Raw genomic sequence first — 19,788 nt, forward strand, 5'->3', positions numbered from 1 at the left:
AAGAAGAATTTCATGTTCTTTTTGTAAATTTAAAAATTCTAATTTCAAGCTAGTATGTGTTTTCTTAAGCTTCCTATATGATGCATAAATTTTTTCAGAAACTTCAAGTAGTTGCACATAGGTAAGTTCACATATCTCTTCTTAGTCACTTTGGCCAAGATGATCATCTACCATTAAGCACAAGTTTGTTGTCTCCTCTTCAGCTTCAATCTTAGAGGAGTCTGATGTAGAATCTGCCCAGAATGCCTTTTGGAACCTCTTCTTATCCTTTTTGGACTTGGGTTTCTCCTCTCCCTTCTCCTTGCTTTGGTGAGATTTAAGTGTAGGAAAATCATCTTTAATATATCCTGTCTTCTTGCATTCAAAATAAATCATATCATTAGAACTCTTAAAATTTTTTTTTCTCTTACCTTTATACCACTTTTGATGATTCTTTCGCTTCTTCCTTAGAAAGCTTTTGAATTGCCTTGTGATTAAGGCAACATCTTCACTTTTAGATCCGGAAGAATCAATTTCCATGTTGTTGGCCTTCAGTGCCATAGTTTTCTCCTTCTTTTTCTCACCTGCATCAAGATTTCTTTGATTCCCCCCTTGCTCATAAGTAAGAGTGATCCAAGTAAATTATCAATCAAATAAGTATTAAAATCTTTGGATTCAGTGATTATAGTAATCTTAGCATCAAAAGAAGAAGGCAAGCATCTTAATATTTTATTCACTTTTTCATAGTTAGTGAGTTCTCTTCCTAAGGCATGCAAAGAGGTAACAATTTGAGTAAACCTTGTATACATTTCAGAAATTGATTCAGAAGATTTCATATAAAAAAGTTTGTAATCATGCAATAGAATATTCAATCGATAATGCTTAACTTCATTAGTTCCTTCATAAGTAATATATAATTTATCCCAAATCTCTTTACTAGTAGTGCAAGTTGAAACACGCATGTAATCTCTAGATTTTAAAGCACAAAAAAAATAGTTTACCAGTCGGAGGTGTATAAACATCCTTAACAAGCATCCACATGCGATAGTCAATTGATTGTAAAAATGTAGACATGCGAGTTTTTCAAAAATCAAAAGGAATATTATCAAACAAAGGTGGTCGGGTAATAGAATACCCTTCTACAGTATTATGATTGCCGGAGTTAGCCATGGATCAAAATTCAAAAAACAAAAATCAAACTTTATTTTTATGAATCTCACTCTGATACCACTTGAAAGTTTATTAGGGATGTTAAGCCCCTATAAACTAGCCCAAGGCTAACCAAGAGGGGTGAATTGGAATTTTAAAAAATTTCTTTCAATTAAAACTCAAAACATAAATCACAAATCACCTCAAAGAAAATTAAGAGTGCAAAAATTAAATGCAGAAAAAAAATAATAGTAAAAGAACACAGAGATTTCTAATGGTTCGGTCAACTAGAACCTATGTCCACACCCCGGAGGTGCCCTTTGAGTATTGCACTAAATTCAGTTACTCTCCTTTTACTCACATAGCAAAGTGGAGAAGCCCTTATAAAACCTCCATTCAACCGACACCGATGAGGCAGAAAACCTGACTCCTTTTTCTTCCTCCTGAAGCAAACAGAGAACCTTTACTAGTTGCTGAAGTAGACCTCCCTTGAACCCCCAAGGATAAGGGATGACGATCGGACAAGATGACTTGGAACCTTGCTTGGAGCAACCATTGTGAACCCTCTCACAAACTCTCCCTCATAAGTTCCTCTCTCTCTCTCTCTCCCTCTCTCTCCCTCTCTTCTAGGCTCTCTCAGGTTAAGACAGTAGTAAAAGATACCCTCATGGGTGATATAAGAGAGCTTATATAAAAGAGCTTCAAAATAGCTCATTAATTACAACTTGCTGACTTTATCGTCCAGGATGATATTAATATCATCATGTACGATCAGTGAAAATTAAGCTCAATCAGCTAGGACGATTTAAGATGATCAGAAGGTTTTTGTTCATATAAACCAGGATGATTAAATATCATCCTATATGATTAGTTCAAACCATAGAATATCAGCCAGACCATCGCACTGAATGAATGTCTAGATGATTGAAAAATAGCTTAATCGTCCCGGACGATTAGTGCAAATCCGTTAAAATTATCCAGAACATCGCCCTGAATAGACGCTGTCCGATATGTGATCGTCCAGGAATAACTAAGGTTTTTGAACTGATCATCCCAGACGATGTGATCGTATCCATTAAGCCTTAATTGCTTTCCTTAATCATCAGATTAATTTAGGCATAATTATGTTACATCATCTAGGATGATGTCCTAGATAATGTCCAAAAATAAAAAATACATAAATAGATATGGCGACTGATTCTTTTTTCTTTGAGCATATCATCCCAGAGGATACAAATATCATCCAAGATGATGATCTTAATGATGGTTGCCTTAACTATGATACCCTAATTAGGATTTTTATTTTTAACTAATCGTTCAGGATGATATTGGGATCTTCCTGGATGATGTCCTCAAAACAGAGAACTCTAAATTAGATAGAAAAATTCTCCCAATTGTGTGTGTGCAAGGTTATTTAGCATCAGTAATCACATTTATTATAAATAGACTCAAGAAGAAAAAAGGTTTACAAACTGACTAAGATACCCAATCTTAAGCTGGTTCAAATTGCAGTCTTGATCCTGTGGACCTGAAATGTAAGTAGGAAAGGCAGTCATAGAAAAATAGAAGTGTTTGCTATCATCAAAATTCTATTTTTGAAAGTAGATACGCAACATATTTTGTGATAGAAAAGCCCCCCTCAACTTAAGGGGAAATTCTATAAGATGTTGGTGAGATATACAATGCTCTATGGTGTAAAATGTTAGCCAATAAAATAGAAGTTTAATATTAAGTTAAGCATTATAGAGATGAGGATGCTTAGGTGGATGAGTGTCTTTACTCGTAGAGATAGGATACAAGAAGTGCAGATTTGTGAAAAATGTTAGAGTAGCTCCATTAAAAGATAAGATTAGAGAGAGACACCTTAGATGGTTTGGTCACATAAAATAATATCCTTTTGATGACCAAGTTATGAAAGTTAAGAAAGGTAGAGGTTGGCCTAAAAAGACATGGTTATAAAGTATTAAATTTGGCTTTTATTTATTAAATTTAAATGAGAATTTAACTTTGAATAGGACACAATTGAGAAAATTTATTCATGTATCCAACCCCATATAGTGGGATAATTACTTGATGTTGTTGTTATTTTTATTGTTGATGCTTTTGATTAAATGGAATGTTTCTTCTAATATGTTATTTTTCTATATGGATGTTATTGGTCACTCAAGCAGAGACACTTAAATAAATGATTATAAAACAATATTTTTTTTCCCTAATGAGACACTTAAATGATAATGTGGATAAGAGCATATGCATCCCTAGATCTCTATCAAGTTTGTAGGGGTGAAAATAAATATTCTGTACCTTCCTGCATTTCTAATATCTTCAAAGAACCTTGAAGGATAAACATTCTATGTCTAGGTATGCCAATATTCCTATTAATTTTAGTATTCCTCTGAGGTCATGTATCGCAGTAAATGTTAACTACAAACATAGCCATTATATGCATTAAATGGAGAATGGTAGATATTAAAAACATCCATAATTTCATTAAAGGCATAATAGTTTAAATCAATAATTGTATTATTTTTACTTCATTAGCAAGAAAACCTAAAAATTAACCATACATAGATAGAATTGAAATCAAACTCAATTTCATTTCACTCATAAAAGGAAAGATATAAGATAAAGAATAAAGAATAACATCACTAAGGTATTATAATTAACTTCTCCCCACTCCTTCCTCTACAAATGTAGGTTTTCTTACATTAGATTGGATAATATCTCCAATGAAAGTATATTTCCCTTCGTTGGCTTCCCTTAGATTTTTCTTTATGGGGACACTAAAGAGCTACACTAAATATTACATGACTCTACTAATGGTGACATAAGTTCTAAATAAAAGAACTAAAAACTATTTATAGTAAGTGTAAAAATAGCCTAAAGCATCACAATGCTCAAGATAGTGGTGCTGCCTCATTAGAAATTAAACTAGAGCCTCAACACTATTAAGCTTGCTCCACTGCGGCATTATGCTGGCTCGGCGTGTTTGTTGGCTGAAACTGTGTGTATGTTTATTGAATCAGTGTTGCTCTATCTTTTGTAAACTAATTTGTTGTGGTGCTAAAAAAAAGTTGAATGTTGTGGCACTTGAATGTGGAATCTAGCAATGTGGCGTTGTGATGGCCAATAGTCTGACATTTAACTTCCTAAGACTCAAGTGTTGCGGTATATATTTCAGGAGATGTATTCTTGTAGAGTGATGTGATGTTGACCTTTGTTTCATTAAGGGGATAAATAATTTACCATTTTTCCTGAGATGATAACATTATAATATCCTGATTTGGCACTAAGGCATAGTAGATGCTGCAGTGTATAATTGGGCCACCATGGCTTTGGTTCAATACATATGGATTTTTTCCTGTTCCTAGACATTTTCTACCCAAACATAACTAAAATAATATATTCTCACTAAATTTAAATATAAGAAATAGTTCAAAATTTATACTTAATAAATTCCCCCAACTTAAACTCTTGTTTATCCTCTAATAATGGTCTAATCACCTAATGATTAACTTAAAAGCTCAAATAAAAATTGGTAATTTTAAATTACCAAAGTGTCAGATAATGCGTCATGTGTTGAAGTAAATTGAAATAATTATAGTTGTAATGCTAATTTGAAAAACCATGTGTAATTAGCTTAAGTAATCATCTTTTTGTTACTTTAATTAAACTTATCCACTATCAGCATATGTGCAATATTAACTTTTGAATTAAAAAATGAGTAATATATTATTTAGAGATTAGTTGTGCTTTTAGTTAAATTTGAAGTTCATGAGTGCATTGTGATATGTATTAGTTTACTTATCTTATCTTATTTGATTTAAAGTATTATGATGCTTTTTGAACTTAAGTTTTAACAGATATAAATTTCTGAATGTACTCATCTTTTCTTTAACTTTTTAATTTTCTCTTTCTTGTAATTTTTTATGTTTTTAATTTTTCATACTTGGAGTACATATTAATGATTTTGAATATCATTTTTCTTTCAGTCCTTCAGCAACCCTACTTGAATTCATGTAAGGATTTATTAAGATCAATAATTTTAAATTCAAGTTTACTATAATCTTTCTAATTTTAGTGTCACACTTCTTTTCCCTAAAATCAATTATTCATTCTCAAATGTAATAGTCAGTGCAATAGTGTACAGTTTTGAAGTTCAATTCAAATCAATAACTTAAATTATTTTCTTTGTTAATTATTAAGATTTCTAAATTATGAACTACTATACTTTATTCATTCAATTTATCATCTAAGGTTTTATTATTTTCCTAATTTTATATAATTTTTAATACAATTTTTATTTTAGCTAAATAAATAACCTAAGTGCAACTACTATGTAGAGGATAAATTTTAATATTTAAGCATAAACATGAATTTAAATTAAATGTAAATGACAAGATGAAATAATATAAATAATAGTGAACAATGACTATAATCAAATACCAAAAACCTAACACATAATATATTCAAACAAAACACAATTGTGTTGCCTCTCATCAGGGTAAAGTTTATAGTCTTCAGCCATACTATGTCAATTATTCTTTTTTAGGATGAACAAAATTAGTAATATTCTTCAAATGATCTATGTTCCCAACTAAATAACATTTCAATCTATGAACACTAACTTTAAAGATGTGCAAGCCTTTATTGTCCTTATTTTCAAGAGCTCCATTGGGAAATACTTTGATAACAGTGAATGTTCTTATACACCTAGACTTTAGTTCTTTTATAAATAATTTTACTTTAGAGTTAAAGAGAAAAATCTCTTATTTAGAGGTGAATTATTTCATAATAAGCTTACGATCATACCTTTTTTTATTTTATCTTTATAAATCTTAGGATTTTAATAAGCCTTACTTCTAAATTCTTCTAACTCATTCAATTGTATTAATCTTTTTTCTTCCACTCTCTTAATATTGAAATTTAATTCTTTCACTGCCTAGAATGCATTATGCTTTAATTTTATAGGAAGGTGGAAGGCTTTTCTATAAACAAACCTATAGGGAGACATTCCAATAGATCATCTAGTTTAATATCTCAATCTTTCCTATTAGCACTAATATTTTTTTCAAAATTCTTTTAATGTTTGTATTACTTATTTCGGCCTGGCCATTAGTTTGAGGATGATAAGCTATTGTAACCCTATGATGAATACCATATTTAATGAGTGTTTTTTCACTCTCAAATTATAGAAATGACTTCCCCCATCATTGATTAGCACTCTAGGCTTTCAAAATATAGAAAATATATTTTTTAAAAAAATTTTAACCATAACTTGAGGATTAGTTCTAGGTGTTGCCACTCCTTCAATCCATTTTGACATATAATCAACAAAAAAAGAATATATTGGCATTCATGGGATTTCACTAATGGTACCATAATATCTAATCCCTAAACATAAAATAACTCAATCTCCAAAACATAATTAATTCCTTTGATATCAATTATCATCCATCTAAAAGCTTTCTTAAAATATCCTTAAACCCTAATCAACTTTCCTTCCTATTCTTTTTTCATGCTAGCAAAAATTATCACTGTGAAAGTTGAATCTCTGCTTAAAAAGACATGCTTAAGATGGCTGGGCAAGACTTTAAGTTCTAAAATAGGGGCTTCCTCTATAGATGGTCTTAAAGTTGTCAACATATAATGTATCTAAAGTATCAAACATACCCTAAAATGGTTTAGTTGTATCTCCAATAGATTAAATAGAGTCTCATAAGTCCTTAAATCTTCTTTCTAATTCCATCTGCTTAGATTTTTTCTTCCATCAATTCTTCTTTGAAACCCTCTACCACAAATAATAATTATCTTCATATCTTCTTTCAGGTTCGTGATTATAAAATCAATAAGGAAGATAAACTTATCTACCTTAATGAGAACGTCCTCTAACACTCCTTAAGATAAGTATAAGATCCATCAGCTATCTGAAGAGTGATAGAGGTAGGTTGAACCTCTCTACATATAAACTTCTAAAAATAAATAATGGCATAAGATTGATACTAGATCCTTAATTACATAAGGCTTTTTTATAAATTTATCTCCTATTTCAATGGGAATGGCGAAACTCTAATTATCTTTCAATTTTTTTTAAAGTTTCTTTTTAATTATAGCACTACACTTTTTAGTTAAAGCCGTAGTTTCAAACTATTCTAACTTCATTTCCTTATTCAAAATATCCTTTATGAAATTAGTAGAAGTGGGCATTTGCTCTATGGATTTAGTGAAAGGTATATTGATGGTTAGCTTCTTAAAGACCTAGAAGAACCTAGAGAATTGTTTATCCAAATTTTTCTTAATTAACCTTTAGGAAAAGTTGTTAGTGGTATCTCTACAACCTTCCTAATGGGTCCTTTACGTTCTTTGATAGGTTCAAGTTATTGGGTAAGAGATTCAGTTTCTATGGGATCTTCTACACCACTCTCCTTTTAAGGTTGATCATTGTCCTAAAAGGGCCTCCCAAATGTTTTCCACTCCTAAGTTGAATATTATTGCATTGGACTTTCAATTTTTTATTATTGATCATACTAATAAGTTGTTATATCTTGTTTTCTATCTTTCTAAGGGCTATAGATTGATCCTATAATTGAATTCCCATTTGCATTAATACCTCATCTAAAGGTGTCATTCTATTTATGAACTTATTATTTTGATCACAATCTAAATGGTAACACTATGGTGCTAAAATGTTAGGTGCAATGGCACTCACACATCAAGAATCAATAATAAGATTAGTGTAAATATTATGCATATGTGATCCAGCACTAACTCTAATTATGTATAATTTCTTAGAAATTATAGTTACTTAAGTAGTCAAAATATATAAAAACCATTTGATTAATCAACACTTTCTACTCTCTTAGGATTCATCCTATCAGAAGGTCAAAGGAAAATATTTGTAGTCATTTCCTAAATTAATTCATATGCTTCCTCAAATAGCTTACACATTAAAGTTCCTCCATCTATTGATTTTATAAATAGCCTAAGAGATCTTACTAATCCATTATAAAAAGTATGAATAACCAAACAATTAGTTAAAGCATATGAATGGAAGTTAGGAGATGAATTAGACTGTGTTAATGTAGGCGAAGGAGAATTTTTATGGAGAGTGGTTTTGAAGATGATATTAGAGGATCTTTGGCTGTCATAGGTTTTTCATTAGTCTGGCGTGGCCAACAAAGGTTCTTCATCTGGATTTTCTGCCAGGGAGGCATTCATATTAGGTTTTGGAAAAAAATTCACCCAAGTATATTGTCTTCCCCCAATCAGAGCGGATAAGTTTTTCCATATTTTATAGAGGTTTTGTGGGTGAAGGCGTGGCCAATGTAGGCTTACAGTATGGTTTTTCTAATGGATTAAGATTTGAGATTATTTGTGGTAATTGGAACTTAGATTTGTTTGGGTTATGTGTTTCTTGAGTTAGTGTTTGGAGCATATTTTTTTTATTTTTTATTTTATTTTTTTTTTTTTTGAATTGGTGTTTGAAACGGAGATGTTCTTGGTGTGGGATCTTTCATTGTTCAAGAAAGTGTTGTGTGGGTTTTTTACTTGTAGATTTGGACTTTTTGTTCAAAAGATTTGTTTATAATTGATGTGTTGATCCTCCATCTTCAATTAAGAACGGGAATTCTTCAATCGAGGAATGGAATTCATGAATTTTCTTGCTCAATTTCTCCAAACCAGGTTATTGAGTTTTGGAGCAATTTTTGTAGTTTCTTCAAAATATTGGAGAAAGGATTGATGCAATCTTGGTAGATATTATTACCACCTGGAGAATTTGGTTTGTTTTTTCTTCAGTATTTCAATGGATTGGAAGATTTGAAATGAAAGTAGGGAGTGAAGATGATTTTCCTCCTATTTTCAGGTTTGATGCTCTTTCACTTATTCTTATGTTGGAATGCTCAATTGGTAAGAATTCGATTTAAGTATGGAAATTTGTTGAAATTTCTTTTAGGATGTTCGTGGAGGTGTTGTTGATGTTGGTTATGTTTATGAGTTTTGTTATGGTTCCATGGCTATGAGAATTGGCAGCGATCTTATAGGGAATGATGATCTATGTGTTGATGCTTCTACTTTTGGTTGTGTAAAGAATGCAATCCTGATTATCCAAATACCCACTAAATTATTAACTACTAACATAATAACCCATTGACCATGTTAGCTATTTATTACACGTGCTTCTACTCCCTCCCTCTCTCTCCTATTTAAGACACACATGCATAAATTATATTTTTTTTAAAGAGCAATAAATGCATTACTAGAAAAAAAAAAGCAAACTACAATGTTGGTTCCTTCTTCAACAAACTAACGAAAGAAGGAGGAATCTTATTCAAACACAAATCCTCCCAAATGAAATTACTAACAAGAGCAAGATTAGCACACATATCTGCTAACTTGTTGCTACCTCTATCTACACATTTAAAGATGACATAATTAAATTCTTTAATGAACTCAAGTCTTCCATCTCATTGAAGCCATCAAGAAAAGCGTGATGTAGAATCCTCATTACATTCGAATTATCACCTTCAATAATTGATCCCTTATATTTGAACATCCAATCTTTGATGGCTTCTTTCAATGATTTGATAGCTAAAAGCTCCAATTGAGAAATGTCCCAATGTATGCAAGATTTACCAAAAGTCAATAAGAACCCCCCTTTGCAGTCATGGATCACACTTCCAATATCGGCTCTATAAAAAGAAACAAGTGAAGCATCTACATTGATCTTTAACCGATCGGATGGAGGGGGATGCCAAATATTAGACAGCCTAAAAGACTGATTAACATCCCATCTTTCCAAGCTTATGTTAAAAACCATTTTAGAAAATGAAGAAAAGCTGACGGCACTTGTAGCAATTGCATTTGCACTTTCTACAACTCCATCATGTAATAATTTGTTCCTAGCCTTCCATGAAAGATAAACAACATTACAAAACAAGTTGAGAAGCATACCATTATGTTTTGCAATTGATTCCATCCAAGAGCAACATTCTTCAAAATTTATGAACACGAGAATTCCAGGTCTCCACTTGTTTAACAGTGAAATCTTATCTTTCAATTTTATACATTTGAAAAGTACATGTTCCACATCCTTAATACCATTCCAGCATCTTGGACATGTTTCATTGATTTGCAATCTTCTATGTGCTAAAAACTGATAGGTTGGGATTGCATTTTTAAATAGCCTCCAGTAGAACACCTCTACCCGAGGATTCACTTTTGCTCTTTTAATCCATTTCTGAAATATGGGTTCATATTAAGGTTGTTGCATAGATTCAAAAATCAGTCCAGAAAGAGTCTTCCCTGAATTTTGGAAAATCAGCTCCTACTCATCATCCCGTTGAGTTGTTTTAATATTGATTTGTAGAATTAGTTCCACCAATTCACTTCCAAACACCATCAGCAATTCAGCAACATTCCAGTTTTTGTTTATAATAAATTTTTCCAACAGTAAAACCTCATCACCTTGAGGCACAACAAAAGTTTGCCATTTGTTGATGCTTCTATCGAATATCCACTTGTCTCTATAAACATCAATAGATGGTCCATTTGCAATATTCCATTTCATAAAAGGAATAAGAACTTTTCCACCATCACAAATTAATTTCCATGAAGATGATAAACTTTTCTTATTATCTTCAACTTCAACCTTGGTGCCATATTTAGGAGCTAGAGTTTTATGTAGGAAAGAGTCTTTATTTTGTAAAAACCGCCAAGCTAATCTAGCTCTAAGAGAAGCAACTTTAGATGTAGAGGAATACAAACCATGTTCTCCCCAATATAACGGCTTGCACAAATCACACCAACTAACATAATGAATTCCCAACCTTCCATTTGACTTGTTCCATAGGAAGCTCCTACACAATTTGCAAATTTCTTCAAGCACACGAATTGGAACAAGAGAGCGTGTACTATAGAAATTCAAGTAGGACAGAATAACCGATTTAATCAAGTTTAATTTGCCAGCCAAGGATATGAATTTGCTACCCTATATATTGAGCATCCTTAATGATTTTTCAATGATGAATTGGAAATCAGCACCCACCAATCTTCTTAAAGCCATTTTTATACCAAAATAAGAAAATTCTTTCACTACTTTGAACCCCATAATACGAGTAATGGACTTTTTTTTCCTTCTATTAACAATCTTACCAAAAAAGAATGACAGATTTGTTAATATTAATACATTGCTCGATCCATTTACTAAAATTGGAAAGAATGCCCTTGATCTCAATTGCCACCTTCTTGTTAGCTTTAGAGAAAATCATAACATCATCTGCATATAATAAGTGTGATATCCGTGGACCATTCGGACAAATGCTAATCCCAATAGAAGTTTGAGCAAAAGCATTAAAAAGGAGTTGAGAACAATGTGAATAGAAGAGGTGGCAAGGGGCAACCTTGACAGAAGCCACTCTCAAAGTTCCCGACTGATAAACCAAATAGTATTGTACAAATGTCCCATTTCAACACTTAATCATAACTTCTTGACATCCCTTGACCCAATTTGAATGCTTCTGCAAGGTCCTGGAACAAGGGCCAACAAGTCCTAATAATGAGTAATTCAGCTTTATGAAGTGAAATAAAATATAATGTTATTTGTATTGTAATAAAGTGGCAATACTATATAAAAATATAAATTGAATTATAAAAATAAATTAAATTTTTAATTATTAACAATTTAATTATTTTCCGGATTCATGTGAATAAATTATATTAAAATGTAATTTTCTAATTTTAACCTAAATTTACATTAAATAACATTTTAATTATAATTTAAATAACAATTAATAAAAAAAAGATCATATGTCAAGTAATTTTAATTTACAATTGTCATAACATGATCTAAAGAATATGAATGAGTTAAAATAAATTTGATTATATTTTACCATATATAATAAATTAAAATTTAATTTTAATATTAGGTATTTTTATTAGTTAAAGTGAGTTTGAGCCATCATTTTGCTAAAATATTAAAAGAATTATCTAAGATACTCATGATTCAAAAAATATCTGTGCATCGTTTTAATCTCGTCAGACATCTTCTAAAATCATTGATTAACATATCATTCAATTGATGCTGCTTTAAAGTTGAAAATCCGTACAATCAGTCAAGATAAATCAGTAAACATCTAATTATATATGTAATATCATCAGAATAATTTCATTTCCATAATAAACTTAAAAATACAGCTCTTATTAATTTGTTGGTTAAGGATTTTGCTCCCAATTAGAAGATTCTGAATTTAAATCTCACATAGATTTTGGTTGTGTTTAACCACTGCCTCTAATTTTTCAAAAAAAAAAATTATTTAAAAGTCAACAAACTTAAATATAAAAATCACAATTACAGAAAACTAAGATCACAGAAAACCTATCTAAATATCAATATAAAATAATGGTAAAGGAATGGAATAGGAAGCGCTCCCTTTTTTTTCATAATTTTTAATTCATGGAGAAAAAGAAGAATTTTCATCATATCCAAAATTAATTCATACTTATCAAAAAAATGGCCATTAAAATCTCAATTCATATTTTTACAGCCATGAAATGAAAAAAATAAAAATAGATAAGCAAGTTTATGCACTTTTTTATTAATTTATTTTTTACTTTATTTTAGGAGTATTATAAAAAATAGTTATATATTTAATACCAAAATTTTTATGTTCATCTTTATTAAACTTTAGTATCCCAGTTCTTACTGAAATAAATATTTATTTTAAATTATTAATACTTTTTTTTTTTACGAAGAAGCACTGTCCTTATGCCAGTGAAAATCCCGGCCGACCTAGCATGCAACCCACACCAATTTATACGGACCAACACTTAAGACTTTTACTGCTTGCTAAGGGATTCGAATCAGGGACCTAGGCTTTGCCCAGCCGTCTCTTCACCACCCGGACAAGCAGCGGTGGGTTTAATAATATTTTTAATGTGATGTTTACATTTTGAATATAACACATATAAATATAAATATTTAAATCTAGATATATAAATACATTAAAATATACTTTATGCTGATGCATGCAAGGCTTGAGATTGGTGCATATCATGTGAAGTGTCAGTGGGGTCATATCATCTTGTGCCCTGCATCAAAATGTCTCCCGTCTTTGCCACGAGATCGAAGTTTGTATTCATCCACTTTGAATTTATCATTTGTTGAATTTAGGTGGCTCTTTGGAGGAGCAGCATACTTGTCATGGCCCCATCTGTCACTACCTTTAGCGCCCCAACCAGTGTTAGCACATAGCTGAAACGCAATAAAAAAATAATTCTGATCAATGAATGATATGTAAGGATGGACATATATGCATAACAACAAGACAGAGAACGCATGGTCTAAGGAATTCGTAATAAAAAACGAAATTATCAAATCCCAAATCAGCTTACAAATAGTTAAGCGATTACTACATTTTTCATTGGTGGCTCCTGCCAAAGCTCACTACATGATGAACTTTATGTTTAAATGCAAGTTAAATGCTCATCTCTTATAGGAAAAAATTTTAGTAAATTAAATACTGGTGCTCTGTTCTCGTCTCATTCGACTTCGGTCTCGTCTCCACCTACTTTTGGAGACGTAAGCTCAAGGTTTGTACAAAATGGGAAGATGAAGTTTAAGACAGGTAAGCCTTTGATCATCAACGAAGGCAGTTTGTTAACTTCTAAAAAACCTATAGAAGATAAGGGGAAAAATATATTGGCCGAAAGCTTGGTTAAAATTTCAAATAAATCTAGACCTCTCCTAGATTCTAGATTTGATTTGAAATCAAACAGTGATGCTTCTTCTTCTTCTGGTGCTAAGGTGGCTTTGAATGTACTAGGAGATGCTAAACTTCTGACTGAGGATTCCGATAGGTTTGGTTCTAAAGTTGTGGATTCTACTGGAACTGGTTTGAAGATGATCCATGTCTCGGAAACTGATAAGTTGTATTTTAATCGCTGTAATTTTGTTGGCACTCAAAAACCTGAAGGGGCTCATTTTGTTCAATCGACAGACGGCAGCTGATCTGGAGAAGGACCGTATTTGTGAATCAGGAGATCTGGGTGAGTGCAATAAAGTTGATAATCGGCCAGCTGTTCCCAAACAACCGTCTAGCAATGTGTTGCAAAATTCTTGGAGTAAGAAGTCGAATATCAAGTCATGGATATGGATTATGGTGATTGTTTTACCGAGGATGGTTCTGTGGTTAAGCTGCATTTACAAAATGAATTGGAAAATTCAAAAAAGCTTCATAATCTGTTGGAGATCAAAGTATTTGGAGAGAATGTTCCCTTTCATGTGGTTAGCATGGAGTTGTGAAGACAATGGTCTCAATTTGGTAGATTTCACCTGGGGTGGGTTCTATGTGCGTTTTATGAACCAGAAACGTTGGAGTCAGTTTTTTCTAATAGACCATGGTATGTTAATAGACATATCATTGGATTGGATAGATGGTCTCCATCCTTTTCTCCTACCTCTTTGAAGGGGCTGTCGGCTCCTGTATGGATTATAATGCCAAATCTCCCATTACAATGTTGGGATGAAATTAATGTATGCAGGATTGCTTCCATGGTTGGTACGCCGTATATGATTGATGGAAACATATTTCAATGGGGGAAAAGGGAATTTGGAAGAATTCATGTTCGTGTCAAGTTGGATGGCAAGTTGCCATTGGGTGTTTGGGTGGAGGGAAGCTCAGGTAGATTCCTTCAGAGAATCGAATATGAAAGGATATCTAACTTCTGCTTCAATTGTGATAAGATAGGTCACTTAAAGAAGAATTGTATGGACAAAGCTTTGGAGGTAAATCAGGCTTCTAATCCAACAGAAAATATGGATAAAATTGTAAGTCCACCTGAGATGGGAAACTCAAGAGCAGCTAATGGGGCTGTATTTGATGGAGATGCAAGTAAAGTTGCGTATGGACCGGGGGTTCATGTTAATTATGGGATTAGAAGGTTTAAAAGTTCTGGTTTCAGGAAAACTGGATCCCGTCCTTTGAAGGAGGATAGTGGGAAGGGGATTGACTCGATGGAGATTGCTAGAATTGAAAGGGAACCTGAGGTTGTCAAGTTGCCTAACGGAAGTGCTGACTCATATCCATTGCTGGGAGGAGTGCTATATGAAGGTGCAAATCCATATTCAGCTTTAATTCAGGAATTTTCCTGTGCATATGCTTGCTTCGAAAAATGGAGGTATGGTTTCTAATTCTTGTATTCTTCCTATTGATGATAATAAATTTAAAGTCTTAAATGATATGGTTGATGAAGGGGAGATAGTCTGCACAGAGAAGGTTGTTATGTCGTCACCTGGCATCTTGGTTGATAATGGAGGATTAGGTTATGGGTCTATGGAGATGAAAATGGAGGTGATGAATGGGGATTTGAGCTTCAAAGCAGGTGGTCTTCTAATGTCGAGAAGAAAGGCTCTAAACAACTTAATGGATTGGGTCCTATTAAATTGGCTCCTCGGAGTAGGAGAGTGGGTGGTGAACAAAAAGATAAAGTGGGGATCTCTTCCCCTCTTGGACAATGATGTATTCTATAGCTTTCTGGAACTGTAGACAAGCTAGGAAAAGAAAAGCTTCTCTATATCTCAAGGAGTTCGAGAATGATCATGGTGTCTTTTTTTATAGGATTATTGGAAACAAAATTGTCTTTGATTAATATAAGGGATGTCAATTTGTTAATTGGTGTTGATTGGGATTATTTCCAACTTCCATCAGAAGGATTTTCAGGAGGCATTCTTGTTTATGGAAGTCTAGTATGGCTACATTTAATATTTTGGAATCTTCTCCCCAATTTGTAATTGGAGAGTTAGATGTTCTTAATAAAGGTAGATGGAGGATTGCATCTATATATGGGAATAAGGATGTTTATAGAATGAGGGTTCTTTGGGGGAAGCTGAATTTTATTCTTCCAAAGACTTTGCCTATGGTGGTGGGGTAGACTTTAATTGTTTACTTTCTAAGGACAAAGGGAGGGGGGGGATTTATTTTTTCCCAAAGACCTAAAGAGATGAAGTCATTTTTGGCTAGCAATGATTTTCATGAGGTAGGTTGGGTGTGTTGGCCCAAAATTCACTTGGTGTAATAACAAGACCGGTGCTGATCGGATCTTAGAGAGATTGGATAGATGTTTTTTTAATTCAGCTGCATTAAGTTCTTCCCATCATATGATGGTTAGGCATTTGGCTAGAGTTGCATCGGATCACTGCCCAATCTTATTAAATCTCCTGGAACTCAATCGTATGATTAAGAGAGCAATTAAATTTGAAGATGTCTGGGCTTCTATCCCGGCTTCAACTACGGTGGTGAGAGGAGTTCGGATGAAAAAAATCAGTTGGAAGTTTTTCTCATATACTGAACAACAAGATCAAAAGAGCTTTGAAGGCTTTGTTTTATTGGAGTAAAGCTAAGCTTAAATCTTTAGTTCAGTTGAAGGAATGCCTTTTGAAGGAAATCTTGGAGCTACAAGTAAAAGAAGCAGATAATGGAGGTCTTTCGGTTGAAGAAGATAGTTGGTCTCTCAAAGCAAAGGTGGGGAACTCAATTCAACTTTGGCTCGGTTGAACACATGGTGGAGACAACGTGCAAACGTTAAATGGTTGGTTGAGGGTGATTGTGATTCTAAATTCTTTCAAGCATTTTCTAGTGCAAGGAGAAATTCTAAATATATCTTTAAAATTAAAGATGAAAATGGCTCTATGGTGGAGGATCAGAATCAAATTGATAAAGTTTTTTTTCATTTCATTAAGTAGAAATGGAAAGAAAGGAGCTGTATACTGGAAGGTTGGCCTTCCTTGTGGAATTGTTTGGATGAAGATGACATAAGGATGTTGAATAGAGATTTCTCATTAGAAGAAGTGGAGGTTGTGGTCAAGCAGGCAGGCAACAATATTACTCCAAACTATGATGGTATTTCCTACTCCTTTATCAAATCTTATTGGGGCATTATTAAAGAAGATTTATGGAATGTTATTAATCAGTTCTATACGATGGACATGAGTTATATTTGGAAAGAGACTTTAATTGTAATGATCCCTAAGGTGAGCAATCCTATGGCTCCTTCAAATTACAGACCCATTAGCTTGTACAATACAGTTTACAAGGTGGCTGCCAATGTTCTTTTGAATAGTTTATCTTCTATTATTCCTAAATTGATTTCAAAAGAGCAAGTGGCGTTTCTGAAAGTGAGGTCGATGTTGGATCATGTTCTGGTTGCTCATGAGGTATTTTATAAATTCAGGTACTCTAAATCTTCCAAAGGATTTGTCTCATTCAAAATAGATATGGAGCAAGCTTATGATTCTATGGGATGGCCTACTTTGGTGAAAGCTTTGAAGTATTCTGGGTTCCCATCTATGTTTTCTAAGCTGATTTTGGAATGTGTTTAAGAACCAAGGTTCTCTTCGTTGATTAATAGCAACCTTTCAAGTTAGATAAATGCTGAGAGTGGCTTCCGTCATGGTTGTCCTTTGTTGCCTTTTTTTATATATTCTTTGCTCTCAACTTTTATCAAATGCTTTTATCCAAAAAGGTGATTCAATTAGAGTACTTGTGTGTTCAAATGGCCCAAGGATTTCTCATTTGCTCTATGCAAATGACATTATTATTTTCTCAGAAGCTAAAATGAAGGTAGTAAAGGAGATAAAAGGTATTTTAAATGACTTCAGTGGTTGGACAGGTCAAAAAGTAAAAGTTAATAAATCTTGCATTTTGTTTGGCAAATCTGTAAAGAAAAGGAAAAAAAAAAGAGCTTTTTCTCGTATTATGGGATTCAAATCGGTTAAGAAGTTCTATTAGAGTTAAAATTGCCTTGAGGAGGCTTGTAGGAGCGGATTTCCAGTTCATTATTGGTAAGGCCTTGAGGATGCTGAATGTTTGGGGAGGCAAGTTCATATCTTTAGCTGGGAAAATCACTCTTGTTAAATCGGTTTGCTTTCTTATCCTAAATTTCACTATACACATTCTCTGATCCCAAAAGGTGTTCTATATGAGATTGATAAGTTGTGTAGAAGTTTTATTTGGAACAAGATGAATGGAAGATTTGGACTTCATTATGTGAATTTGAATGTAATGTGTAGGCCAGCAAAGTGGAGAGGTCACGGCCTACATTCATGTTTAACCAAAGTTGGGCCTTTGAGAGCTAAACTTGCTTTGAAGTATGTTCAAGATAAAAAATCCTTGTTGCATAAGATTATTTTTCTGAAATATGGCTCTCTGTATGAAAATGGCACATCAAAGAAGGCTGGTTCAATCGCTTGGAAACTTATCACTGATGGAGGAAAATTTCTGAAGCCAACAGTTAGATGGAGCGTTGATAATGGTGAGTCTACTGATGTCTTCGAGGATACTTGGGTTTTAGATAAAAGTTTAAATAGTTGGCCAACATTTGTTGTGACTCAAGAATGCAGTGAATTAACGGTGGATAAGTTTATTTCGGATGGTTGCTGGAATGAAGGTGAAGTCAGTAAGTTCTTTGGAATTAAACTTGTGAAACTTATCTGTCAAATTCAAATGTTGTCGTAATTGGGTGAGGATATGATGGAACTAAGCATTAACATTTGAAGCATTGGTTCATGATAATTCTCATGTTCAAATCTAGGAATGGATTAAAAGGCTATGCTTATCCCACGGATGGAGGCATTCCGATGGAGAGTTTTCAATAATGTTATTCCTACATATCAATTCTCGTCATACAGGAGATTGCAAAGGAAAAATGGTTGTCCTAGAAGCTGTAATGAGATTGAAAACATTGAACAAGTTGCAATCAAATGTAAGAAGCTGTTAGAAGTTTTTCAACTTCTAAATAGATGGGGCTTTAGGATTCCATCCTTTCTTTCTTTCGAAGACTGTTGTAAGTGGTTGTCTTTATAGAATACTTTGTTATTCAAATTGTATTGCAATGCTGTTTTCTTTTCATGGAAAGTGAGAAATAAGTTGATTCACGAAGGAAATGATGAAAGCTCAATGGTCATTGCTGCTAATGTTGCGAGCTATGCTACAATTTCTGCATTTAATGTTAGTTTTAATTCAGGTAAATGGGGTGTTAATCAGCCTTTTAGGTTGTTGGATAATCATTGGCATCCTCCTCCACCCAATTGGATCAAAGTTAATGTTGACGCATCTTCACTACCGTCGTATATAGCTGGAATTGGTGGTGTCTTTTGAGACTACAAAGGAAGATTTCTTCTGGCGTTTGGACATGCTTGTGTTCATTGGAATGTTTCTCGATTGGAGCTTCTAGCTATTCAATCTCTCAAGGATGTTATTAAAGATTGGATATTCAATTATAAGGGGATTATCATTGAAGGTGACAATGCTAATATCATTAAATTTTTTCAAGATGTAATTAGAAGAGGTGGTTAGGGGATGGAAGATCTTACTTTTTATCAAGGACTTCAATCATCTGATTTTTAATTGTATAGATAGGAATTATAATAAGTTAGCGGATTTATGTGCTAACTATGTTCTCTTTAGTTTTTTTATTTGGGAAGACATTAGTATGAATAAGGTTCCTCCTTTTATTAGTTTGTTAAAGGAGGAATCTGATGTTAATAGCGGTTAGGGCTTCGAAGGGAAATTAAATTAGGAAAGATCTTGTATTAAACGGAATGAGAGGGATTATGAGAGATTAGATTTTGATTGATTGAAATTAGGGTTTCTTGGCGTTTGGGCT

The 19,788-nt window shown here is 32.9% G+C and overlaps 1 protein-coding gene across 3 annotated transcripts in view; it reads right to left on the reverse strand.

Moving 5' to 3' along the window:
- Window positions 1-12,979: 12,979 nt before the first annotated feature.
- Window positions 12,980-19,788, reverse strand: part of LOC110097002 (zinc finger CCCH domain-containing protein 25) — a 30,559-nt gene continuing 23,750 nt past the window's right edge. For all 3 annotated transcript variants that reach the window (XM_020823199.2, XM_020823200.2, XM_020823201.2), the window contains exon 6: window positions 12,980-13,378. In XM_020823199.2, the coding sequence (XP_020678858.1) occupies window positions 13,199-13,378 (180 nt within the window). In that variant the 3' untranslated portion in view covers window positions 12,980-13,198. The remainder of the gene's footprint in view (window positions 13,379-19,788) is intronic.

This window comes from Dendrobium catenatum, unplaced genomic scaffold (assembly GCF_001605985.2).
Source record: "Dendrobium catenatum unplaced genomic scaffold, ASM160598v2 fragScaff_scaffold_725, whole genome shotgun sequence".
Classification (NCBI taxonomy): Eukaryota; Viridiplantae; Streptophyta; class Magnoliopsida; order Asparagales; family Orchidaceae; genus Dendrobium; species Dendrobium catenatum.